Source organism: Dichomitus squalens (genome assembly GCF_000275845.1).
Source record: "Dichomitus squalens LYAD-421 SS1 unplaced genomic scaffold DICSQscaffold_22, whole genome shotgun sequence".
In the NCBI taxonomy this organism is placed as follows: Eukaryota; Fungi; Basidiomycota; class Agaricomycetes; order Polyporales; family Polyporaceae; genus Dichomitus; species Dichomitus squalens.
Window position 1 is genome coordinate 90,859 of NW_006766904.1, and position 19,741 is coordinate 110,599.

The 19,741-nt window shown below is 56.3% G+C and overlaps 6 protein-coding genes across 6 annotated transcripts; 2 read left to right on the forward strand and 4 right to left on the reverse strand.

Moving 5' to 3' along the window:
* Positions 1 to 1,945: 1,945 nt before the first annotated feature.
* On the reverse strand, positions 1,946 to 4,271 carry DICSQDRAFT_107781 (tubulin nucleotide-binding domain-like protein; the record flags this gene model as incomplete). Its single annotated transcript, XM_007367005.1, has 11 exons — positions 1,946 to 2,414; positions 2,469 to 2,581; positions 2,639 to 2,813; positions 2,874 to 2,941; positions 2,998 to 3,129; positions 3,223 to 3,372; positions 3,438 to 3,497; positions 3,561 to 3,822; positions 3,889 to 3,952; positions 4,002 to 4,047; positions 4,116 to 4,271. The coding sequence occupies 11 exons, from the start codon at positions 4,269 to 4,271 to the stop codon at positions 2,060 to 2,062; spliced, it is 1,581 nt and encodes a 526-aa protein (XP_007367067.1). The 3' UTR covers positions 1,946 to 2,059.
* A 132-nt stretch (positions 4,272 to 4,403) lies between these two features.
* DICSQDRAFT_155876 (ATP-dependent protease La) lies at positions 4,404 to 8,356 on the forward strand. The gene is made up of 8 exons (XM_007367006.1): positions 4,404 to 5,003; positions 5,393 to 5,808; positions 5,868 to 6,379; positions 6,437 to 6,643; positions 6,705 to 6,801; positions 6,862 to 6,979; positions 7,031 to 7,716; positions 7,772 to 8,356. Exons 1-8 carry the CDS (start codon positions 4,430 to 4,432, stop codon positions 8,090 to 8,092), a joined length of 2,931 nt encoding a protein of 976 aa, XP_007367068.1. The 5' UTR covers positions 4,404 to 4,429; the 3' UTR covers positions 8,093 to 8,356.
* Positions 8,357 to 9,054: 698 nt separating this feature from the next.
* On the reverse strand, positions 9,055 to 9,713 carry DICSQDRAFT_171343 (uncharacterized protein; the record flags this gene model as incomplete). Its single annotated transcript, XM_007367007.1, has 2 exons — positions 9,055 to 9,611; positions 9,668 to 9,713. 2 exons carry the CDS (start codon positions 9,711 to 9,713, stop codon positions 9,055 to 9,057), a joined length of 603 nt encoding a protein of 200 aa, XP_007367069.1.
* Positions 9,714 to 10,442: 729 nt separating this feature from the next.
* On the reverse strand, positions 10,443 to 12,464 carry DICSQDRAFT_137692 (dihydrolipoyl dehydrogenase). Its single transcript, XM_007367008.1, has 6 exons — positions 12,407 to 12,464; positions 12,240 to 12,351; positions 12,139 to 12,188; positions 11,385 to 11,962; positions 10,644 to 11,328; positions 10,443 to 10,582 (listed from the first exon to the last, which is right to left on the reverse strand). Exons 1-6 carry the CDS (start codon positions 12,434 to 12,436, stop codon positions 10,517 to 10,519), a joined length of 1,521 nt encoding a protein of 506 aa, XP_007367070.1. The 5' UTR covers positions 12,437 to 12,464; the 3' UTR covers positions 10,443 to 10,516.
* A 670-nt stretch (positions 12,465 to 13,134) lies between these two features.
* On the reverse strand, positions 13,135 to 16,207 carry DICSQDRAFT_63603 (uncharacterized protein; the record flags this gene model as incomplete). The annotated part of the gene is made up of 12 exons (XM_007367009.1): positions 13,135 to 13,369; positions 13,422 to 13,761; positions 13,812 to 13,943; positions 13,997 to 14,220; positions 14,276 to 14,392; positions 14,448 to 14,679; positions 14,735 to 14,804; positions 14,858 to 14,998; positions 15,046 to 15,146; positions 15,197 to 15,393; positions 15,470 to 15,677; positions 15,727 to 16,207. 12 exons carry the CDS (start codon positions 16,205 to 16,207, stop codon positions 13,135 to 13,137), a joined length of 2,478 nt encoding a protein of 825 aa, XP_007367071.1.
* A 375-nt stretch (positions 16,208 to 16,582) lies between these two features.
* Positions 16,583 to 18,355, forward strand: DICSQDRAFT_63573 (uncharacterized protein; the record flags this gene model as incomplete). Its single annotated transcript, XM_007367010.1, has 2 exons — positions 16,583 to 18,112; positions 18,164 to 18,355. 2 exons carry the CDS (start codon positions 16,583 to 16,585, stop codon positions 18,353 to 18,355), a joined length of 1,722 nt encoding a protein of 573 aa, XP_007367072.1.
* Positions 18,356 to 19,741: the final 1,386 nt, after the last annotated feature.

The window sequence follows — 19,741 nt, forward strand, 5'->3', positions numbered from 1 at the left end:
GAGGAGTCTCTTGCTGTTTCTAGGGTGCACTGAGATGAATCATGCTACCCTGAAAGGCAAGAGTCGCGTCTGCCTCGTGTGATCCGAGTATTCGAATCACTACTCCGCGCTATGATGGCCGCGCCGCTCAGACACAAACAATAGTTTCCTTTCCACACAGCTTGACTATTCCGGAGCTCAGTCGCCCCGGAGTACTCCGTATACTGACGCCCTATCCACCTATAAATGCAGACGTCGCTCGCTCATCGCTTTCCTCACTCACACCACAACCAACACCTCAGCCACTGCCATATGGCCCCGTAAGCTCGACACACCACGGCAGGCAAAGCGCGATGGTCCAGGTGAGGAAATCTACGCTGAACATACGGGCGATGCAACGTGCCCATAAGATTACCCAAATGACAAAGAGGGATACAAAGGCCCACTGGAAATGCTAGGGCCAGGTTGCATTGCCTATAAATGCTGCACAGATTTCCCTGCTTGGAGCCTGGCGCTTTGCCCGCCGTGCACCGCCCTCGGGCTCCTCATCACACCGAGCCCACGGCGGTCTTCCCGCACGGGACGTCTTATGACTAGCGGGGATGCGACGTGCCACGCGTATGCTCAGTTCCCTAACCACCTCTGATGCCCCGCTAACGCTCGCTACAGCGTCGACATTCCCACCCGGTAGCCATCGACGTCAACTCGTAAGTTTCAATTTCTCTCCCGGGGTCCAGGACATGTCCTAACGGTCGTTCAGGTCGCGTGGATGGCATACCATCTCGGTATGGGCCGTATCAGGTCTGTTTCGCCCAGCCCACCTGCGCGCATCGCGTTTAAGGTGCCGATACGGCGGAGCGGATACACGACCCTGGCGTCGGTGCCCCGCATCGGCCTTGCCGTGTCAGCCGGGGTGCGACCGGGACGAGTACCTGCCCGCCACTGAGCACTCACTGCCAGTGTGGCGGGCGGCGAACCGCACGGACGCTGCAACCTGGAACGTGCCACGAAAGTGGCATGGGTCGACGACGTACGCGCCGATGCGCATCTCATCCCGGCTTCTCTGTGGTCCCTAGGCACACGAGTCGCGCCTGATGAGTCGCTAAGCGTCGCGTCGTCAGCGGGAGGCTGTCATCAACATGGTACGTCTTTGTTTGTACTTCCTTTCCCTCCACGATAATGACTCGTTTCAGTGTCACGGTCGCAGGCAGCCTCCCGGCCATGGTTCACGTTCGTCTTCACGGCGACGTGCTTTGGTCACTAACCTACGCTTCGGGGGCTGGACAACCATCACCGCTTGATGGCGGGTCGACTCCCTCAACCATTCGACAGTGACATCGATAGCCCCCGCAACTCGAGAAGAGGGGCTGTCGATTCGGTATGTTCCCATTATGTCTCTATGCCCGCCCTACCCTATGCACTACCAAATGCCAAATTTGTGTGAACGAGCGTTGGGCACGACTTCAAGACGCCATCGCCGCTCATGCCCGGTTGACCACCCCATCGTAAGGGCGTCCTGCGCCAGGGTTGGTTGTACGGCCCACGTCAAGAGCTCGAAAGGCCCCGCAAGTCCAATGGGGCGAACAGCGACGCTCCATCAATTCGATGGGCGTCGCACCAAGTAAAACGTACGGCTCGCTTACCACTTGTCACCATCTTGCTCTTAACTAACTTGCGCCTTGCAGCCATCAAGAAATAGAAATGCGTGACTTCAAGATAACTTATTATTATTTAAATAATGTTAGGCCCGGTTTCGCAGGGGGCCTCGCGCGCAACCGCCAACCCTGCGATTCAAGACTCCGGACCCGAGGTACGGTCGATCGTCGCTCGTGCAGCGCGGTCGTTCGTGGCGCAGGCCTCTACGTGGCCCTCGGGATTAGTACCCGCTTCGGCGGGGAAGCTAACGTGCGCCGAAATTGTGTCGGGATGGTCGTCTTGTTTTCTGCTTCTTGTATCCTATCCATCGCATGTACATAGGATTTCCTGTTACTACAAATAGTTATGAATGTTTGAGCCGTGATCTTCGAGCGTCGAGTGTGTTCCTCTCATGCATCACAATTCAACGAATGAGAACCCTACTTTACTCCTCGTCCTCGCCTATTTCCTCGTCCGCGTCTTCCCTCCCTTCTCCGCCGTCATCCGCGTACTGGTCGCAAAGCGCCCACAGGTCGTCTTTGAGGTCGCGGATCTCGTCGAACTCCAGCCCCATCCGCGTGACGACCTCCGCCCGCTTGTCCACGCACTCCTGTGCAAGACGTGCATGCGACGCGAACAATCGCGATGTCGCGCTCGACGTCGTGAGCGCGGAGAAGACGTTGTGATAGATATCTGAAACGCCATTTTGACTGCTTCTGTTGCTGCTGCTGCTGAGCATTGAGGCCTCCTTGACGATACGCGGGAAGGACGTCGGCGTGGGGTACGCAGGCGCACGAAAACTAATAGCAGCAATGTTAATCTTGCACAAATCTCACTATGCGACCTAGAATCACCTGATTGATGTCGGAGTGTTCGAGGGGAACATCCCGTTGACTTTCAGCCATTCGGTGGACGAGAAGTCTCCGCGTAGGACTTGCGCTCGTCCGTATTCCGTCGCAAGCTTCTGCTGATAGATACACCATGAGCCTGAGCCAGTCAATCGACGCACAACGAACGCGCTCACCGAACGACTTTTCCCGCGGAACTCGGTGACGGCAGAGAAGTCGTATACCTTCTTTTGCGCGTCCGACGCCGCCGCCGAAAGCGGGTACGTGCCTGCGATGTGGGCGGTTCCTGTTGTCCCAGACATGTTCAGCAGTCCGCTGATGGACGACATGTCGTGTTCGGATGCCTTCAACCTGCGCGTCGTGTGGTGTCAGCCGATCGCTGCGGGAGGTAGACGTGCGAAGTGCACGTGCCTAAAAGGCAGAGTAGCGCTCTCGATGTGGGTGGAGAGTAGGGCCGAGGTATGGTACGGGCTCCGCATCTGTGTAAAGTCCTGTCTTCGTCGTCAATGCAGGGATAGGAACAACGAAGACATACCTCCAGACGCAGATCGTCGAGCCAATCTCCCCTCTCCCACGCTGAGGGATGCTGGATGGGAACATTCAGAGTCGACAAGCTGTACAGGCTACGCAGAGAGAGCGCGTCATTGAGTGCCTTCGTTGCTTCTGGCTATATGCATGACCCAAGCATAGAGAGATAGTCCGAGGCCGACACGATAAATGAGTAATGCCAATTTCGGTGAATCCAGACAAGGACCTTCACCTCTTCCGCAGTGACCGTCGCGTTGGATGATGCATCAGATAGGAACGAGAACGCTAGAGATGTGAGCTTGGGGAACTCGTCGAGGAACGCCGTGAGGAAAGCGTCCGTGAAGCCACCGAAGGCATTGCAATCGCTGAACAGTTGTAGACCCTGTAGGCGAAGGTTTGAAGAGGATTGTCAAACGATCGCAACGATCGTGGAGATTTCAGACCGACCTGGAGACCGTCGCATTCTTCAACAAAGTTTCTCATCTCATTTTCCATCAAGTCGTGGTCCTATAGTTGGGCAAAGTCATGAATTTAGGCGAGCAGTAGCTATAAGCGAGAAAGATCGCGCACAATATCATATTGCTGGAATGATTCTCTGCTCTTGATCCACTCTCCATCGGCAGCTTCCCAGTCAGCGAGGTCAGGAAGCCTCTGAAGCGTGCGCGGATGGAGAAAAACACGACTATAATCGGACCAGAAGCGAATTTGGTGCGAATCTGGTGCTAAATCCTCATTGACCTGTGCATCATCTTCTGGTTCGCCTTGGTCCAAGCGAGTCTGATATTGGCTTTTAGGTATCGGCTCTTGGCGATACTCTATGACGCCTCCTTCCCTGGAACATCCGATGTGATTAACTTTGTTCGCCTAACGATGTGTTGCTGGCAACGCGAATACGTACCATTGACCCGCGGTTGAACTGTCGTTGCTACGATAGAGCTCATCGGAAAGTGCCCCGAACTGCGCTATTCTTTGGAATGAGATGTTGACGGCAATGAATCAGACCCAACGCACACTTGCGATCGAAGAGCAGTAGCCTAGGACAATAAGTGGATTCTCCCTTGAGGCGTTTCGGTCGATTCAGACGCGACGCTCGGCAACCGTGATCTGTGACAAACAGAGTTTTACCTTGTTATTCAAGCCTTCCCTGAAGGACCTATCGTGGTGTACGGCCGGCTCCTCGTCATCGGAGTAAGTGAAGTAGCCCTCTTGTGCGTTCCAGAAGTGAGTGCCGACGAAATTCGCGAACGTTCCCGCCTGGACGTAGAGGATCTCCTTTGGCATGGCGGTTAACCTCGCCGTGGCACCCACAGACGCCAGCTTCGACGCGTGTGATTCCCGATAGACGCTCACCCCCGCATTCCGCGCTCGGATAAGAAACTCAGTCGGGCACCCTTCCCGACCTGCTTGCCCTCTGTTCCTCTCTCTCCCTCGTCGCAACCATGCCACACTCCACTCTCATCCCCGTCCTCACTCTGCCACATCCCGTCGTGCTCCTGCCCACTGCACGAATACAGCTGCCGCTTGACGAGGCCACAGGCACGCGACTCATTGAGCTCGTCCAACGCTCCGACGTGCAACCTGTCGTCGGCACAGTTCCTTGCACTTCGTCGTCCACCATTCACTCCTGGGGCACCGCAGCTCGCGTTGTGCGCATCGTCAGGCCAATCTCTCAGTCGTCCAAGCGGCTGTACCATGTTACTCTTCACGGCCTTTCACGGATACACTTCCCGGACACCAAGTCCCAAGCTCCGTTCAGTCCCAATGAGCTCATTGAGCTCAAGGCCGAGTACCCCAAGGCCGATGGCCCGTCATCACAGGAGATCATCATGCCCTTCCGTGCAGCAGCCTCCAAGCTCCTCGAGAGCTTGGCCCAGGATGCGACCCAGCAGTCCCGGAGGGACGTGTACGTCAAGATATCTCATATGATCGAGGAGGTCTCCGATGATCGTGCACCATGGATGGCAGACGTCATTATTGCCAGTATCAACAAACTAGAGTACGAGGACAAGCTCGGTGAGTCTACCGTTCCTTCACTCGATGCCCGAGCAAGTCCGAGTGTGCTCTATGGGCCTATCCTGTGCCTCCTCGAGTGTGTGAGCGGCATTAGGGTGGCCGAGTCCGTTATCTCCTAGAGTGCCCAGGTCACTCTGTCTCTACGCTTCAGGGTTGCATTGAGGGTCGAGGTTGTTTGACGTCGCTTATCCGCCTGTCGAAGTGTTTGCTGGGCGGTAACGGCAGGTGTACGCATGCTATCTGAGTGCTGTCATTCATGCTCCTCCTCTGGCGTCTCGTACGACAGGTCTCATGCGGCCCACGCTTCTGCCGAAGAGTCTTGACGTTGCGAAGACACATAGCTGACTCCTCGGGCGCGATGTGCTGACTCGCCTATTCACATACTCCAGACTACTTGTCTGCCGCCGGATCAGACCAACGCCTCCGACGCGCGACAGAGCTCTTCGTGAAGCAGGCTTCCATTTCAGAAGTCACGAAGAAGATAGCGCAGTCCATCGACGAGTCCCTCTCGAAGCAGCAGAAGGAATTCTTCCTCCGCCAGCAGCTCGCAGCCATCCAGCGCGAGCTCAACAACCTCAACCGCTCTTCGTCTGGCGGAACAGGCTCTGAAGCCCCCAACGGTTCCCGGTCCGGCTCTGAACTGGACGACAACGAGCAGTCAGAGGCCGAAGACATGGCCGAAATTCGGAACAAGATCGAGGCTATGGCGAAGGATAGTGAGGAGCGCAAGATGGCCGTGAGGGAATGGAAGAGGCTTCAACGCATACCGTCTGGCAGCGTCGAGCATGGCGTCATCCGAAACTACGTGAGATGTCTCGCTACCCTTCGCTGCTGACAAAATACTGATTGTTTCCTCCCTGACAGCTCGAATGGCTGACCTCGATCCCCTGGCCTTCATCTGCAGCCTATGCGAATATAACGTCCTCTGACAAGCTCAAAGACCGTGCCTTCCTCACCAACGCCCGCAAGCAGCTCGATGAGGACCACTACGGGCTCGAGAAGATCAAGAAGCGGCTTATCGAGTACCTCGCCGTCGTCCGCCTCAAGCAGCTTCAGGCCGAACGCGAGCACAACCTGCCCGCCCTAACATCCACCAGCCGAACATCCTCGTCGAATGGCGGAGGCGATAGCGGGAACGCGACATCCGCAGTTCCCCGCCGATCAGAAGGTGACGCGACCTCGCGCGCATTGGCGCTAATATCGAAGGCGCTGAACTTTGGGCAATGTGATTCTGCAGAGGCAAAGGCTCAGGTGACGGACGCGTCGGTGAAGCCGGACGCTCCTGCGCACGCACCACCCCAGCCCTCGGGCTCGGGCCCGGGTGAGGCGCCGCGGAGGGGTCTTAGCTCGAAGGCCGTGAAAGGACCCATCCTCCTGTGAGCCAATCATTCCATGATTCCCCGGCAGCGCGCTGAGTAGAATACATGGGTCAGGTTCGTCGGCCCGCCGGGGACGGGGAAGACCTCTCTCGGACAGTCGATCGCACGAGCGCTCGATAGACCGTTCCAGCGCATCTCGCTGGGCGGTGTGCGAGACGAGGCGGAAATCCGCGGTCACAGGCGGACATACGTCGCGAGCGGCCCTGGGTCTATTGTCCAGGCGCTCAGGAAAGCCGGCCGGCCAGATCCTGTCATCCTCTTGTAAGTCGGACTCCGCTGATCATGTCGGGCGCGTGGGTGGCAGCGCTGACTGCTGGTGAAGGGACGAGGTGGACAAGATTGGTCAGGGCAACTTCCATGGCGATCCTGCGGCGGCGTTGCTCGAGGTCCTGGACCCGGAACAGAATCATTCGTTTAACGTAAGTTGAGCTTTGCTCCAATCTGCAGAAGTCTGCGTTCATACCTGAGCACTCGCATAGGATCATTACATCAATGTCCCTATTGACCTGAGCCAAGTGCTTTTCATCTGCACATCAAACTCGCTCGACACGATCTCCGCGCCGCTGCTCGACCGTTGCGAGATCGTCCAGCTGTCAGGTACACATGCATATGCAATCTATCCACCAGCGTCTGCTCACCAGTTGCTAGGCTACACCTACAACGAGAAGATGCACATTGCCCGCAAGTTCCTCCTGCCCAAGCAACTTCGTGCCAATGGCCTCACCCCCGAGCACGTCGCGCTCACCCAGCCCGCGCTGCTACACATCGCGACGCACTACACGCGTGAGGCTGGTGTGCGGTCACTTGAGCGCGCCATCGGCGCTGTCGTCCGCCATAAGGCCGTCGAGTGGGCGGAGTACTCGGATAGCGCGGGCATCCATGACATCGCGCAGCTCCCGCCGATTGAGGTGCAGCTGAGCGAGGCGGAGAGGGCGAACACGAAGGGGCGGACGTACAGGAAGGTCGTGGAGGAGCACGAGCTGGAGAAGATCCTCGGCATCGCGAGATGGGATGAGGAGGAGATGCATAGGGAGGAGAGGAGAGGACTTGTGTATGGGTTGGTCGTGACCGGCATGGGCGAGGGCGGGCTGCTGCCCATCGAGACGTCGGCCGTGCCGGGCAGCGGGAATTTGAAGTTGACCGGCAGCCTGGGAGACGTCATTAAAGAGAGCGGCGAGCTCGCGCTGAGCTGGGTCAAGAGTCATGCTTACGACTTGTACATCACGAAGCTGCGATCGCAAGACCCGCTTAAGCACCCGGACCCGATCGACATTCACCTCCACTTGCCGTCGGGCGCCGTCAAGAAGGATGGTCCTTCGGCCGGCATCGCCATGGTATGCGTGAATGTTAGTTCCACGTTCTTCGTCCACTCACTTCTAATCTTCGCAGACCTGCGCCTTCGTCTCGCTCCTGACGGGAGCCTGTGTGCCCAGCAACGTCGCCATGACCGGCGAGGTGACCCTCCGCGGACGCGTCGGCCCAGTTGGTGGCATCAAGGAGAAGGTCCTCGGGGCGCACCGTGCACAAGTAAACAAAGTCATCCTCCCATGGGCGAATCGCAAGGACGTCGAGCACGACGTGCCGCTCGAGGTGCGGGCGGACATCCAGTTCGTGTTCGTGCGCACGATGGAAGAGGTGCTCGAGGCTGCCTTTGGCAAGGGCGTCCTCAACTGGAGGCGCAGTATGGTCGTCATGGAGAGCAGACTCTAAGAAGTCTTACAGGCTCCTTCGGGAGACTGGATGAGACATCTGATTGGATTAAGATTAAGATCGTAGGCGTATCTGTTGACCGCACTAGGATCAGGGACTTTGACTTTCTTGAGAGTGTTTGAAGCGGATATGAATTAGTGGAGGCACTGTGGCTCAGGGTCAGCACATAGTACTGACCTTTCCATAATATATATTCATCATACGGCACCGGCCGGTCAATTCCCTCCTTAAGTTCTAGTTTAGTTCGATGGTTGTCTATTATCGTGGCCTCTCCTTGTTCTCTTCAATGATGAGTAGTCTTGGTGAGAAGATGCTCCTTACCTGCCTCGTTCGCAACTTGCATCCCACTGGTGTCATAATGACCGGTGCTACGCAGTACTGCCACGATGAAGAAGCATGTACTATAACATTACATAAGAGGTCGTACTTGGCAGGAACAAAAGGTGGCAGGGCGCAAATAGTTCACGACAATCACTAACAAGCACTAACAAGCGCGTTGCACGCTGTATGATATGTATAGACCACATATGTGGCCGTACGGGAGGGGGATATGTTCACTATCCCCGGCGATGACACCCGTAGCAATTGCACGAACGTCTGAACATGTAGATGTGAATAGGTTGACATTCTTCAAGCTCGATAGCGGCTTCCAAGTGCTGATCCGGAATCTTCTACGAACCGTAGATCGATGCGAGACGGCCCGCCCTTGTGGTCCACAGCCATATCATTGATTGCATAAAACTACGAGTGTCCGCCTGAACAACATGCTACGACGCCGAAGATAACCCCCCGTTTCTCTAGCCTGTGCCAAAGTGCTTCAGAACAAGGCACATAAGCGGCAACAATGAACTAGTCCGATAGTCTGTGCGATGCAACATCATTGTGGGTTAAATAAAGGACGAATAACCACTGTGCGGACTCACTGTGAACGCAACCTCGTCAACCAGCTAGCAGTGAACGGATCAAGCAGTCGTGGTACCCGGTGCAGCGGTAGTAGACGCGCTGCTCGCGACTCCCGTGACGGTAGTGAAGCTCGAGCTCACGGCCGTGCCAGTGACGGTAGTGAAGCTGGACGAGATCGACCCGGAGGCCTCAGATCCACCAGTGACGGTGGTGAAGCTCGAGCTGACCGTACCACTGGGGAACGCCGCGCTCGGGTCGAAGGTAACCGTGGTAACGGTACCACTCGGGAACGCTGTGCTGGGGTCGAAAGTGATGGTGGTCACGGATCCCGAGGGGAACGCAGTGCTCGGATCGAAGGTGACCGTGCTGATGCCGCCAGTGAGGAAACTGCTGCTAGGATCGAAAGTAGCGGTAGACACGAGGCCGCTGCTGCCCGACCCAAAGATGATAGTCGTGACGGCGCCGCCGCTCGTGGTGGTCGTGGGCACCACCGACGTCTCGATCGCCCGGGTGGGCGGGTCCGAAGTAATCGTCTCGGTCGTGACCGTGCCGCCGACAGTGATGGTAATTGTGGTCACAACATCGGGGACTGGGCCTTTGGCCGGGAAAGCAGAGCCTAGGATAAAATCAGCGTTCACGTCGCTCAACTGTAAAGCGGCAGCTGATACTGACCGTAGCTGACAAGGGCAGCGAGAACGAGGCTGAGCATGCGCACCATCTTTCGATTCGATGAAGGTTGAAGTGGTACGAGCGGTACGAACGAGAGTGAATAGAAACGATCAGTGAAGGGAACGGAAACGATGCTGAACATACCGATGCTCAAAGGACCTCTTATACCTCACCACAACTTGGTCGACGCCGTCTAGAAGTATCGCAGTGCGAAGGTCACTTGCCCAGCCTTCGTGTCTCGCCCATCCATGCCAAGCCCTAAACCGCTGCGGCTACAATGCCCGTGAACCTCTCCACGTTCGAAACAATTGTTCCGGAGATGCGACTGCGCAGCGTACATCGTCCGCATGGTGCGCATCTGCAAAGACTGCCAGATGGGCATCTGCATGGTTAGCAGCCAGGAGCTCAGGCGCCTAGCGTCTATAGCAATGCTGACCCCGAGCGGGTCATTCAATGATCTGGAGTCAAATTCGTGCCTATCTCCGAAACAACTTCACACAGAGGCCGTGTCAGATCCGCTGGCGATGCTTTCTGGCTGCGTAAGCGTATCCCATACAAGACCGCGTCCATTCACAGGCGCCGAACGCTATTCTGTCGGACATTATGAGCGTCCTCGTTCAGTGTTTCGGCAGCAAGAACACACCTTGCCAGCGTGGCCGGCTGCCAGGCATCAATCTTGGGTGCTGTCCAGTGCTTGCTGACTATTCCACCTCTGATGTTGAATCGCAGCCATCGATCACAACGCACAACACATCAAGTCCCACGAACGCGACTAAGGTGCAATTAGAATATGTATAGCAGCTTTCGCAACTCCTAAACTAAAAACAACAATGGGGAACGTGCAATGGGGGTCTAGAAGTGGATGGGCTTGTCATAGGCAGCCATCGCCGCCTCCTTGAACGCCTCCGAGAGGGTGGGCTGTGCAGTCCAGCATTCGTTAGTATCACCTTTCCAGCCAGAGCATAAAGCGAAGACTTACGTGAGCATGAGTTGTCCTCGCGATATCCTCCGCGCTCGCACCATACTCGACTGCAAGTACGCCCTCCGCGATCATCTCACCGGCGTTAGGGCCAATGATGTGCACACCGAGCACGCGGTCCGTCTCAGCCTCCGTAAGGAACTTGACGGTGCCCTCGGTATCGAGGTTCGTCTTCGCGCGGGAGTTGGCCGCGAAGGGGAACTTGCCGACCTTGTACTTCACGCCCGCCGCCTTGAGCTCCTGCTCCGTCTTCCCGACCCACGCGACCTCAGGATGTGTGTATACGACCGAAGGGATCGCGTGGTAGTTGACATGCCCGTGGCCCTTCGCGATGTACTCGACGGCCGCAATGCCCTCCTCCTCGGCCTTGTGAGCCAGCATGGGCCCGAAGGTGACGTCACCAATGCACTTGATGCCCTTAACGGAGGTGTTGAACTGGTCGTCGATGACGATACGGCCCTTGTTGTCGAGCTCGACACCGGCGGCCTCGAGATTAAGGCCGTCCGTATACGGGCGGCGGCCGACGGCAACGAGGACGACGTCGGCGTCGAGCGTCTCCTCCTTGCCGCCCTTCGCGCTCTCAGTCTTGATGTACACCTTCCCGTCCTTCTTCTCGGCGGAGATGACCTTGGTGTTCAGCAAGAACTTGAGGCCCTGCTTGGTCAGCGAGCGCTGGAATTGCTTGCTGCACTGCCTGTCAATGACCGCGTCGAAGAGATGAAAGAACCAATGAGAACGTACGCAATTTCCTCGTCAATACCCGCACCGCCAATGCCGCCCAAGAACTCGACCACGGTGACCTGCGCGCCGAGACGGCTCCACACGCTACCCATCTCGAGGCCGATGATACCGCCACCAATGACGACCAACTTCTCGGGGACCTCCTTCAAGGCGAGCGCACCCGTGGATGAAACGATCTGCTCCTCGTCGATGGTTATTGAGCCGCCAGGGAAGGGCGCGACCTCAGAACCGGTCGCGATGATGATGTTCTTCGCCTCGACCTCAGTCTCCCCACCATCGTTGAGCTTGACGGAGACCTTGGTCGGGGAAACGAAAGACGCAGCGCCCTTGATGTAGTCCACTTTGTTCTGCTTGAAGAGCGTCTCGATACCCTTTGTTAGGCCGGTGACGGCATCCTCCTTCGCCTTGAGCATGACGGGGAGGTTAAGGGAGACATTGGAGACGTCGATTCCTCGTCGCTGGATGTCATGCTTCGTTTGGTGGTAGATGTGCGAGTTGTTAAGCATCGCTTTTGAAGGAATACACCCGACGTTGAGACAAGTTCCGCCGAGAGAGCCGCGCTTCTCTATGCATGCGGTCTACGAAGTCCGTGACGTCAGAGGATGCAAGAGATTAAGGTGTAGTCTATCGACAACACAGCGATACAGTTCAGGATCTCATCTCCGGCAGGAGCCAGCATGAAGCTACTGCTAGGACGGTGTTCCTGGCTGCAGTCGCGTCGCACTTGGACAAGTACAGGAAGACGGTAACATACCCGCAGACCATGTTGCGCCGCCTTGATTGCAGCGACGTAGCCACCGGGGCCTGTGACATGTTAGCTATGCCGTAGCGTAGTACATTGGGAATACAGCGCACCTCCACCAATGATGATGGCATCGTAAGGCTCCGAAGGGGTGGCAAGCCCGCGCTGCTGCTGCCAGCGACCGACCTGGGTGCTAGCTGACTGACGCAACCGCCGAGCCGCAGCCTATAGAGTCCAGTGAGACGATGCACATCTCGGAACGGGGAGCGCGAGTACATACCCTAGAGGAAGCTTTCTGGACCTGAAGCATGACGGAAGGTAGGAGGAGAGATGTGGTGACGGTACTGACGGAGGCACGTCTGGCAATGACCTCTGCGCTTTTCTAAGCGCCTGCGTCGGTCTGCCCTTCCGACCCGCGCCGTCCCCGACAGCCAATCACAGTCGGAGCTCTCCCGCGGCCTCGGACCATAACCTCGGACGATCCGACCTGCTGACTGACATGGCGCGGAGCAGAGGCAATGTGTAAAGTCGGTGTTGCATCGGCCGTGCAAACGGAGGGGGGTCAGAAGGATTGGACCGTGAACATCTGAGTCTTGGCGAAGCCTACAGGCGCCGACTGGTCCATAGGAGACAGAGGACACGACCAACATGTGGCCAGCATTAGTACGTAGACATGGACAACTAGAGTACGGAACCTAAGAATACAACAGTGTAATCCGCGAAACCCGATGTTTAATCTACCATGGTCAGCTCTTGGATGATCTTCTCGTAATTCGTTGCGGTGTACCCCGCCTCCGAGTCTTGCGCGCTCCCACGATCCATGTACGCCGAGATGATCTTCTCGTCCTTCTCATTCAGCTCTGAAGGCTCCGCCAGACCCTGCCCGAGCTTCGTCGCATCCCAGTACTTCATGTATATAGGGTTGCGGTAGTCCACCTCTTCGCTCGACGCCACAAGGAGCTCCTGGCCCTGCTCGATGTACCTACGCGACCAAGTCAGCCCGTCAGACTAGATGGCAAGGGCGAAGAGAGCGGGCAAGATGTACTCCTGATACTCTTCCTCCTCCTTAACAATAGGGTCCAGCAGCCGCAGGACAATCTCCGGAAGTGTCTCGGGTACATCTTCCGGCGTGACATTCGGCTTCTTCAATCTCGACTTCGGGTCTTGAGAGCGGTCAATGCGAGATATGCGTGATCCTCCGGAAGAGTTCTGGCCCATCCATCGTCGCACGCCATCCATCAACCTGTATCTTACCTGTCAGCAGAAAGTCTGAGGAAATAAAAGGCGTAGCGCACTTTGGATGCTGATGACTAGGCGCATGGTGGGGTAAGAAAGGGCTCATATTAATGTCCCTCGCCGTCTTTCCGGGCAGCTTGAGAGTACTGTTCATCGAGAACGCAAAATGCTTCCCCAGCGATGTGAACAGCAGCGGCCGGTAGTACTCGATCCAGTAATCCGCGCGGCTATTGACGAACTGTGCGACCGCCAGCTGGCACGCCTCGAGCGGATACGCCGCTTCCAAGTGTTCGTCTATGAACCACTTCTGATAGTTGCCGCGCTGGGGAGGTCCACGCGTGCTCGTCTTTTCGGCGGGAACCCCCAGGAAGAGGTTGATGGCTGCTTGTTTGTCGTTGTCTGCGTAGATGTGAGAGGTCGGACGAGAATGATACGGAAGGGTGCCATACCGAGGAGCGAGTTCGCGTAGAATCTACGGAGGTTCTCAATGATGTCGCGGGAGTGACTGTTCCAATGGGGCATACGACGGTACGTCTCGACCCGATTGACAAGCGCACTTCCTGTATATTGGAGTGCAAGACCTGAGCATAGTAGTAAGTAGACATCCGTGAGGAACGACATGAACTGGACGTACTGTCTCCGTGGTCATGATACATCTCGGTGAGCATGTTCACCGCATCAGAGTCGAAAGCAAGATTGGGTGTGTCTACAACACCAAGGGCATACAGCTGGTGTCCCAGCGCACGCTTACCGAACACGAACTGAGCCGCATTTGTTCGATCGAGACAGTCCACGCAGTTCGTTCGACAAATCCCGTTCTGCACAGACATCGTCGTGCGCCAAGTGTACTCTTCGCCACTGCACTAAGCGTCAGCCTTATGAGTACTCCCCATACATGGAACAAAATGCTCACTCATACTCATTCTGGAGATAATGCGAAAAAGGCTCCGCTCCAGTATGGAAGAATCCCGTCATCTGGATGGACTCCTCCGCGATATCTTCCAGAATGCCGATGACATCCTGCTTCTTCCTGGGTGCAATTGAGCATGCTGGGCCACGGATGTCAGCGCTGCTACACGACTCACTCTTTGTACGCGCGTGCCATATCCCAGGGACGGTACACCATCCTCTTCTCCTGCGGCAGGAATTGGTTGAGGTACCGCACGCATTGAGTGTACTCTTCCAGCAGCTTCGACTCGCGGGGCTGAGGCTCCTTCTTCTTGATCAGGTTCAAAATCATAACCGGGGTGCCGTATCGCTTGAATAGGTCATCGAAGTGCCGGGCGGCTGAAGTGTAGAATGGATCCATGACAGGGACTGGGTATGATGTCTGTGAGTTAAGGAATTTGAGCCATGTTCTGTCGCGACGTACTCTCGATGGGAGGCTTGGGTGCAACGCCAGTAACTTCTTGAGTCCAGAAAATTGGTATGCTGCCTCGAAACTTCCACAAATCCGTAAGTGGCGGGATACGGCGCATTTGAAGACGCCTCGTACCTGCACATAGCTAGTAAAATTTGGACTAGGTCGCCGTCCTTGCCTTCCGTCCGGCGAGGCCTTCGGAGCAGGGTAGTAAAACGGCGTAGTGAGCGTCTCGGAGACGATTTGCTCGGTCTCGACCTCGTTCGCGACGTTGCCCTGCATACATTGAGATTTTAGATACCTGGGACAATAGCGGACCTTACCTCGTCGTTCACGCCACGTTTGAGATACCGCGCCCCCGCATGATGTCGGGATCTCCGCGCAATCAGGGTGATGAAGACAACGCGACCAAGCACCGTCAGTTCTAGGGAGCGTCAGACGTTTCAAGTCAAGGATAGAGCCCAGTACACTCACTCGCTTGATCGACATGACCGTGAATCAGGGGGACAAGCCAGTGTGCCTTAGAAGATGGAGAGCTACCGTTCTCGAATGCAGACGTGAGAAGGTGGTGGTTCCAAGCATATCGATCATTGATCAGCCACCGACGAGAAGGGCTGAGTCCCTCGCGAGTCAAATTGTGTTGTAGGGTCGAGGTGAGGTCATAGGTATAACTATTGTGAGGGTTTTGTCATGGATACATATTAGCTACATATCACTACAACAGGAGGACAATAAGCAGCAAACCACCTGAAATAGAAGTTCTTAGACATGTCCACTTGCTTGAAGACGTTCATCAAGCGTTGCTCCTCGGCGGCCTTGTCTACCTTGTGAGGGAATGTGACTGGGATGATGTCGGTGTTCTCGCAGTGGTAGACATAATGACCACCGATTAGGGCGACCACGGATCGCTTCGAGATGACGATCATGTACCAACCCGCGGTGAACTTGATGAAGCCTGTGTTGCGTCTTGACCCCAGTACTGAACACAGATTCACAGAGCGCACCTGCAACACCGAAAAACACCCGCGCCTTACCCAAGCCACCACAACTCTTGTTCCCGTCTTCAAGCATCTTGAGCATCGCACTCATCTGCTTACCACTATAGATGGTCTCATCCTCGAGGACGAAAAGCTCATCCTGTAACGTCCTGTCTATCTTGATCATGCGGTGACGAGAGTCGGAAGTGTTTGACGCGACTATGAAGAAACGTAAGCGGTTCTCGTAGAGGATGAACTTGTTGAATGCGAGTGACGGGTCGTCCGGTCTTGGTTGAACACCTTTACTGAGAGAAGTGGGAACAGCAGCTATCGTGTTAGACAGACTCTGGGTATCTTTCGACTTGTGCGAAGCAGCGTCGGGTATCGAAGGGGCAACAGAAGGCGGCAATGGAATGGAGGTCTGGGAAACCGGCGTGACTGTGCCACTCGTGTCAACGACGGACGACGAAGGCTGCAGATTGAGGGAGGGTGTTGTCTGATTCGCCATGGCTGAAGGGGATGCGGGGAGGTCCGTGCCCGTTAGGCGGCCGTCGTGGTCACAGATCGACCCTGTGAATGACGAGCGGGGCACTAATGGAGCATCCAAATCGGGATGGTTTGATGGGGGCAATGGCTTTGAATCCTAACACGAGTAAACATCCGCTAGATCTGATATTTGTCCCTGATTTTCGCAAGGAGTACCTGAGTCCTGACAGTTCTGTCGTCTGCTTAATCATCCCTCTGCTCAATGGCGTCCTCTATCAATTTACCTGACTTTGAATTTCCTGTGCCCGAGGACGAGGAATACGACGAGGAGGGCTACGAGGATGCGGAGGGAGAGGAATACGAGGAGGCTGGGGATCTTGACGCGGAGGCCGAAGCTATGGCACGCAGGTTAGGAGACCAACTTCTCGCAGACATTGCCAAGGCACAAGCAGAAGCGGCAGCTGCAACTACTGGAGCATCGGCAGCTTCTCCACAAGAGCCTGTAGCATCTCCGGAAATACCTACATCCTTCAGGAAGAAGCAAGATGCTGCGCTACTTACTATCAAAGGCATCCTTGCATTCGCATCAAAACATCCCATCCTTGGTTCTACCATGTCTGCGACACATCTCACTGGTCCTGCGGGCGGCAACTTGATGGACGTATTCAATCGTTGCGTATCTTCATCTACCATTTCCAAGCCCCTTGCTCGCGCTCTCACAGAAATTGTTCTGGCCCTTGCCAAGTCCGATGCTCTCTTTGGGTCCCTCCGTAACTCCGATGCGCCATCAATACAGCTGGACAAGGGCAAGCGCAAACGCGACCAGGAAGACGAAGGCGGCCGCTTTCCGGAACACCCTCAGAAACGCATCACGGTCACCGTTCCTATCGACCAACCTGACCTGTTGAGCCAAATCGCGGAGGCTATCCGCGTCGTTACCCACTCGCTCACGAACCGTTCTGATACCGCCCAAGGACAATCTATCAATTCCTCAGTCATCTCGTCTATTCAGCTACAGCTCCACCAGCTCTTCCTTTTCGCAGTCACCTCTGCCCCCCGCGCCGGAGACGGGCGCATGCAGGCGCTGCAAGAGCTTGCGGGGCTCGTACAGATGCTCGGCGTCCTCAGCGGTATTCACATAGGCAACGCCCCACCTCCATGGCACGGACCCCCGGGATCTGCTCCTCCTCTGCCTCCTCCGCCTCCCGATATCGGCACGGCCGTCTATCCTTGCCTTGTACCTGGTTGTCCCAAGACCTTCCACCGCCTCTACTCCCTCCGCGCTCACCAACGCCTACACACCCTCGAGCACCGACCATACCGCTGCATGCAATGCCCGGCGTCCTTCGTGCGCAACCACGACCTCAAGCGACACGCGCTCCTCCACGAGAAGAAGGCTTGGCGTTGCGCAGGCTGCAATAAGATCTTCTCGCGGCGCGACGCGATCAAGCGTCACAAGGACGCTCGAGGCCGCGCATCGGCCACAGGAGGGAAGAGTCGTTCTGGTGAGGCCGACTCCACGGTCGATGCTGCATGCGCGTACGCGGAGATCGAGGAGGTCGAAGTGGATAAGATGGAGGGTGAGGAGGAGATTAGCCGACGGGCGAAGTTGTGGAATGGCATTGCCGCGTCCTCGGCGGGGAGCACCATGGCCGAACATATGGGCCCAGAGGAGGGTGAGGTAGACCCTGCGATCATCTATCAGGCGCAGCATATGGTATTGGGTATACATGGGCTGCTACAGGCGGAAGTCGCAAAGGGTCTGGGAACTCCCGCTGCACCTGCCCCGATGCCGCCTCCGCATGTGAGCCAGTCGACGCTGGCGAGCATCATTGCCCGCGCACAACAGTCGGCCGTCCCCGCGGACACTGTTGGCCAGCCGAACTCTCCTTCCGTCGTGCCTCCCGCGGAAGACACGCCCATGGAGGTAGATGTTCCGCACACGGAGCCTACGCCTTCCGCAGCGGGCGTAACGGAGTCTACTCCACCCCCGCTTTCCCTCTCATGGCTCTCAGAAGAACAAACCAGGTTGCTCGAGCAGGCGATCGCTCATGCTGCATCTGCAGCGCAAGCGCAAGCGGAGGCTGAAGCAGCCTTGGAAGAGGAGGGCGAAGAATTTGACGAGGATGAGGAAGAGGCAGAAGAGCAGGACGGAGTCGAGAAAGAATGATCTGCTTGTGGCGATCCCCATGGCCCAGTTTGCTGGACTCCATGCTCTATCTGAGCGCCGATTGCCACTGTGGCACGCTCTCAAGTGCACTTTCTGAAAGACCACCTTAGCCCCGCCCGACTTTACCAGGCTTGACCTGAGAGACCACTTGCGCTCGCCTCAATACCAAGGGTCAGAGTCCCAGATGCTTCTCTGGCGACCCCTGCGACTTCGTGGGCTCCCCACCAGGTGCATCTCCGGTCCGCGCCGAGAGCGGGTGCACTATGCGCCTGGACTAGGGCGTCGAGTATCATCCCCGAGCTCTGAGCGAGGAGGGAGGAGGGAGGAAGGTATTCGATCGTAGAGCGCCCCGCCACCTTCACCTCTCTTTCCCTTCAGTAGGGCTCTCATGTTGTCTTGTGGCACTCTTGACATGCTACTACCTCATACTGCAACAGATATTCTGAAACCTACAGTCTCGGACGTCTCGGACCAACCCGCTTTCACAAACACCCACCCCTCCGCTGAAATCGCAGCAGGTTGAATAGCCCGTTACACACATTGATGGCATCCATCTTCGGACAGTACCGAAAATTGGAGATGCATTGAGATAAGGCAACGAGCTGACGAGTCTATTATGGCGGCCCCGCGTTATGGCTCGCGTTCGAACTGATTCAAGGAAGGACGCATATCCTAGCGCGGGTGTTTGTGAGGAAGTTGGACCGTTCTATCCTGCAAAATCCCTCGCTACCTCGTTTTAGTCGCAGGCAAAACTGACCACGACTTGGGGTGCGGCAAGCGCATGACGGAACGCACATGTAGAACACCTCAGTTTCGTCGGCCGAGGGTCGCACTTTTGGATAGCTGGATGACTTCGTCTCCATCTCCAGATACCTTTAAGCAAATAGCACGCTTCATAAGCCGTTTATATCGAGCTGAGCGAACCCGCGACTCACAGCGATCATCTCCAGGGCAGAGGAATCCGCGACTTCGGGATCGTGGAGTCTGACCTCGAACACCAGTCCAGGCCGTCGATGCACGTCCCAAATGACAGCAAGTCGCTCGGCTGCAGCGCATACAGCCTCCCACTGATGGGCGTAGATATTTTCTCCTCCCCAAAACCAGGTATAGAGCTCGAAAACGACGCGGCTGACGTTCCGAAATTCGTCCCGAGAGAGTGCGGCCAAAACGCTCTCCAGCCAGTCGTACGCTTCAAGCAGGCGGCCGCTCTCGTAACACTCCAAGACGAAGTTCAAGGAGGTGATGCTGGGTGTCTGCACTTTCTCCAGCATTCTCGACACCAAGTGCATCCCATGTGATTTGTATATCAACCTGGGGGAGACGACCATGAGCTCAGCGAAACGGAGTTGGCGTAGGTTGATGCAGTGGGCAAATGTGCATTGCATT

What these genes read in the sequence shown, in the direction of transcription:
- DICSQDRAFT_155876 (XM_007367006.1), top strand. Translation starts at nt 4,430, where the DNA reads ATGCCACACTCCACTCTCATCCCCGTCCTCACTCTGCCACATCCCGTC. An exon ending in CCAGATCCTGTCATCCTCTT is followed by an intron (nt 6,644 to 6,704) that starts GTAAGTCGGACT and finishes CTGCTGGTGAAG; the next exon opens with GGACGAGGTGGACAAGATTG. An exon ending in AACAGAATCATTCGTTTAAC is followed by an intron (nt 6,802 to 6,861) that starts GTAAGTTGAGCT and finishes GCACTCGCATAG; the next exon opens with GATCATTACATCAATGTCCC.
- DICSQDRAFT_137692 (XM_007367008.1), bottom strand. Translation starts at nt 12,436, where the DNA reads ATGCTTCAGGTCCAGAAAGCTTCCTCTAGG. An exon ending in TCCAGAAAGCTTCCTCTAGG is followed by an intron (nt 12,352 to 12,406) that starts GTATGTACTCGC and finishes TGGACTCTATAG; the next exon opens with GCTGCGGCTCGGCGGTTGCG. An exon ending in TGCCATCATCATTGGTGGAG is followed by an intron (nt 12,189 to 12,239) that starts GTGCGCTGTATT and finishes AACATGTCACAG; the next exon opens with GCCCCGGTGGCTACGTCGCT.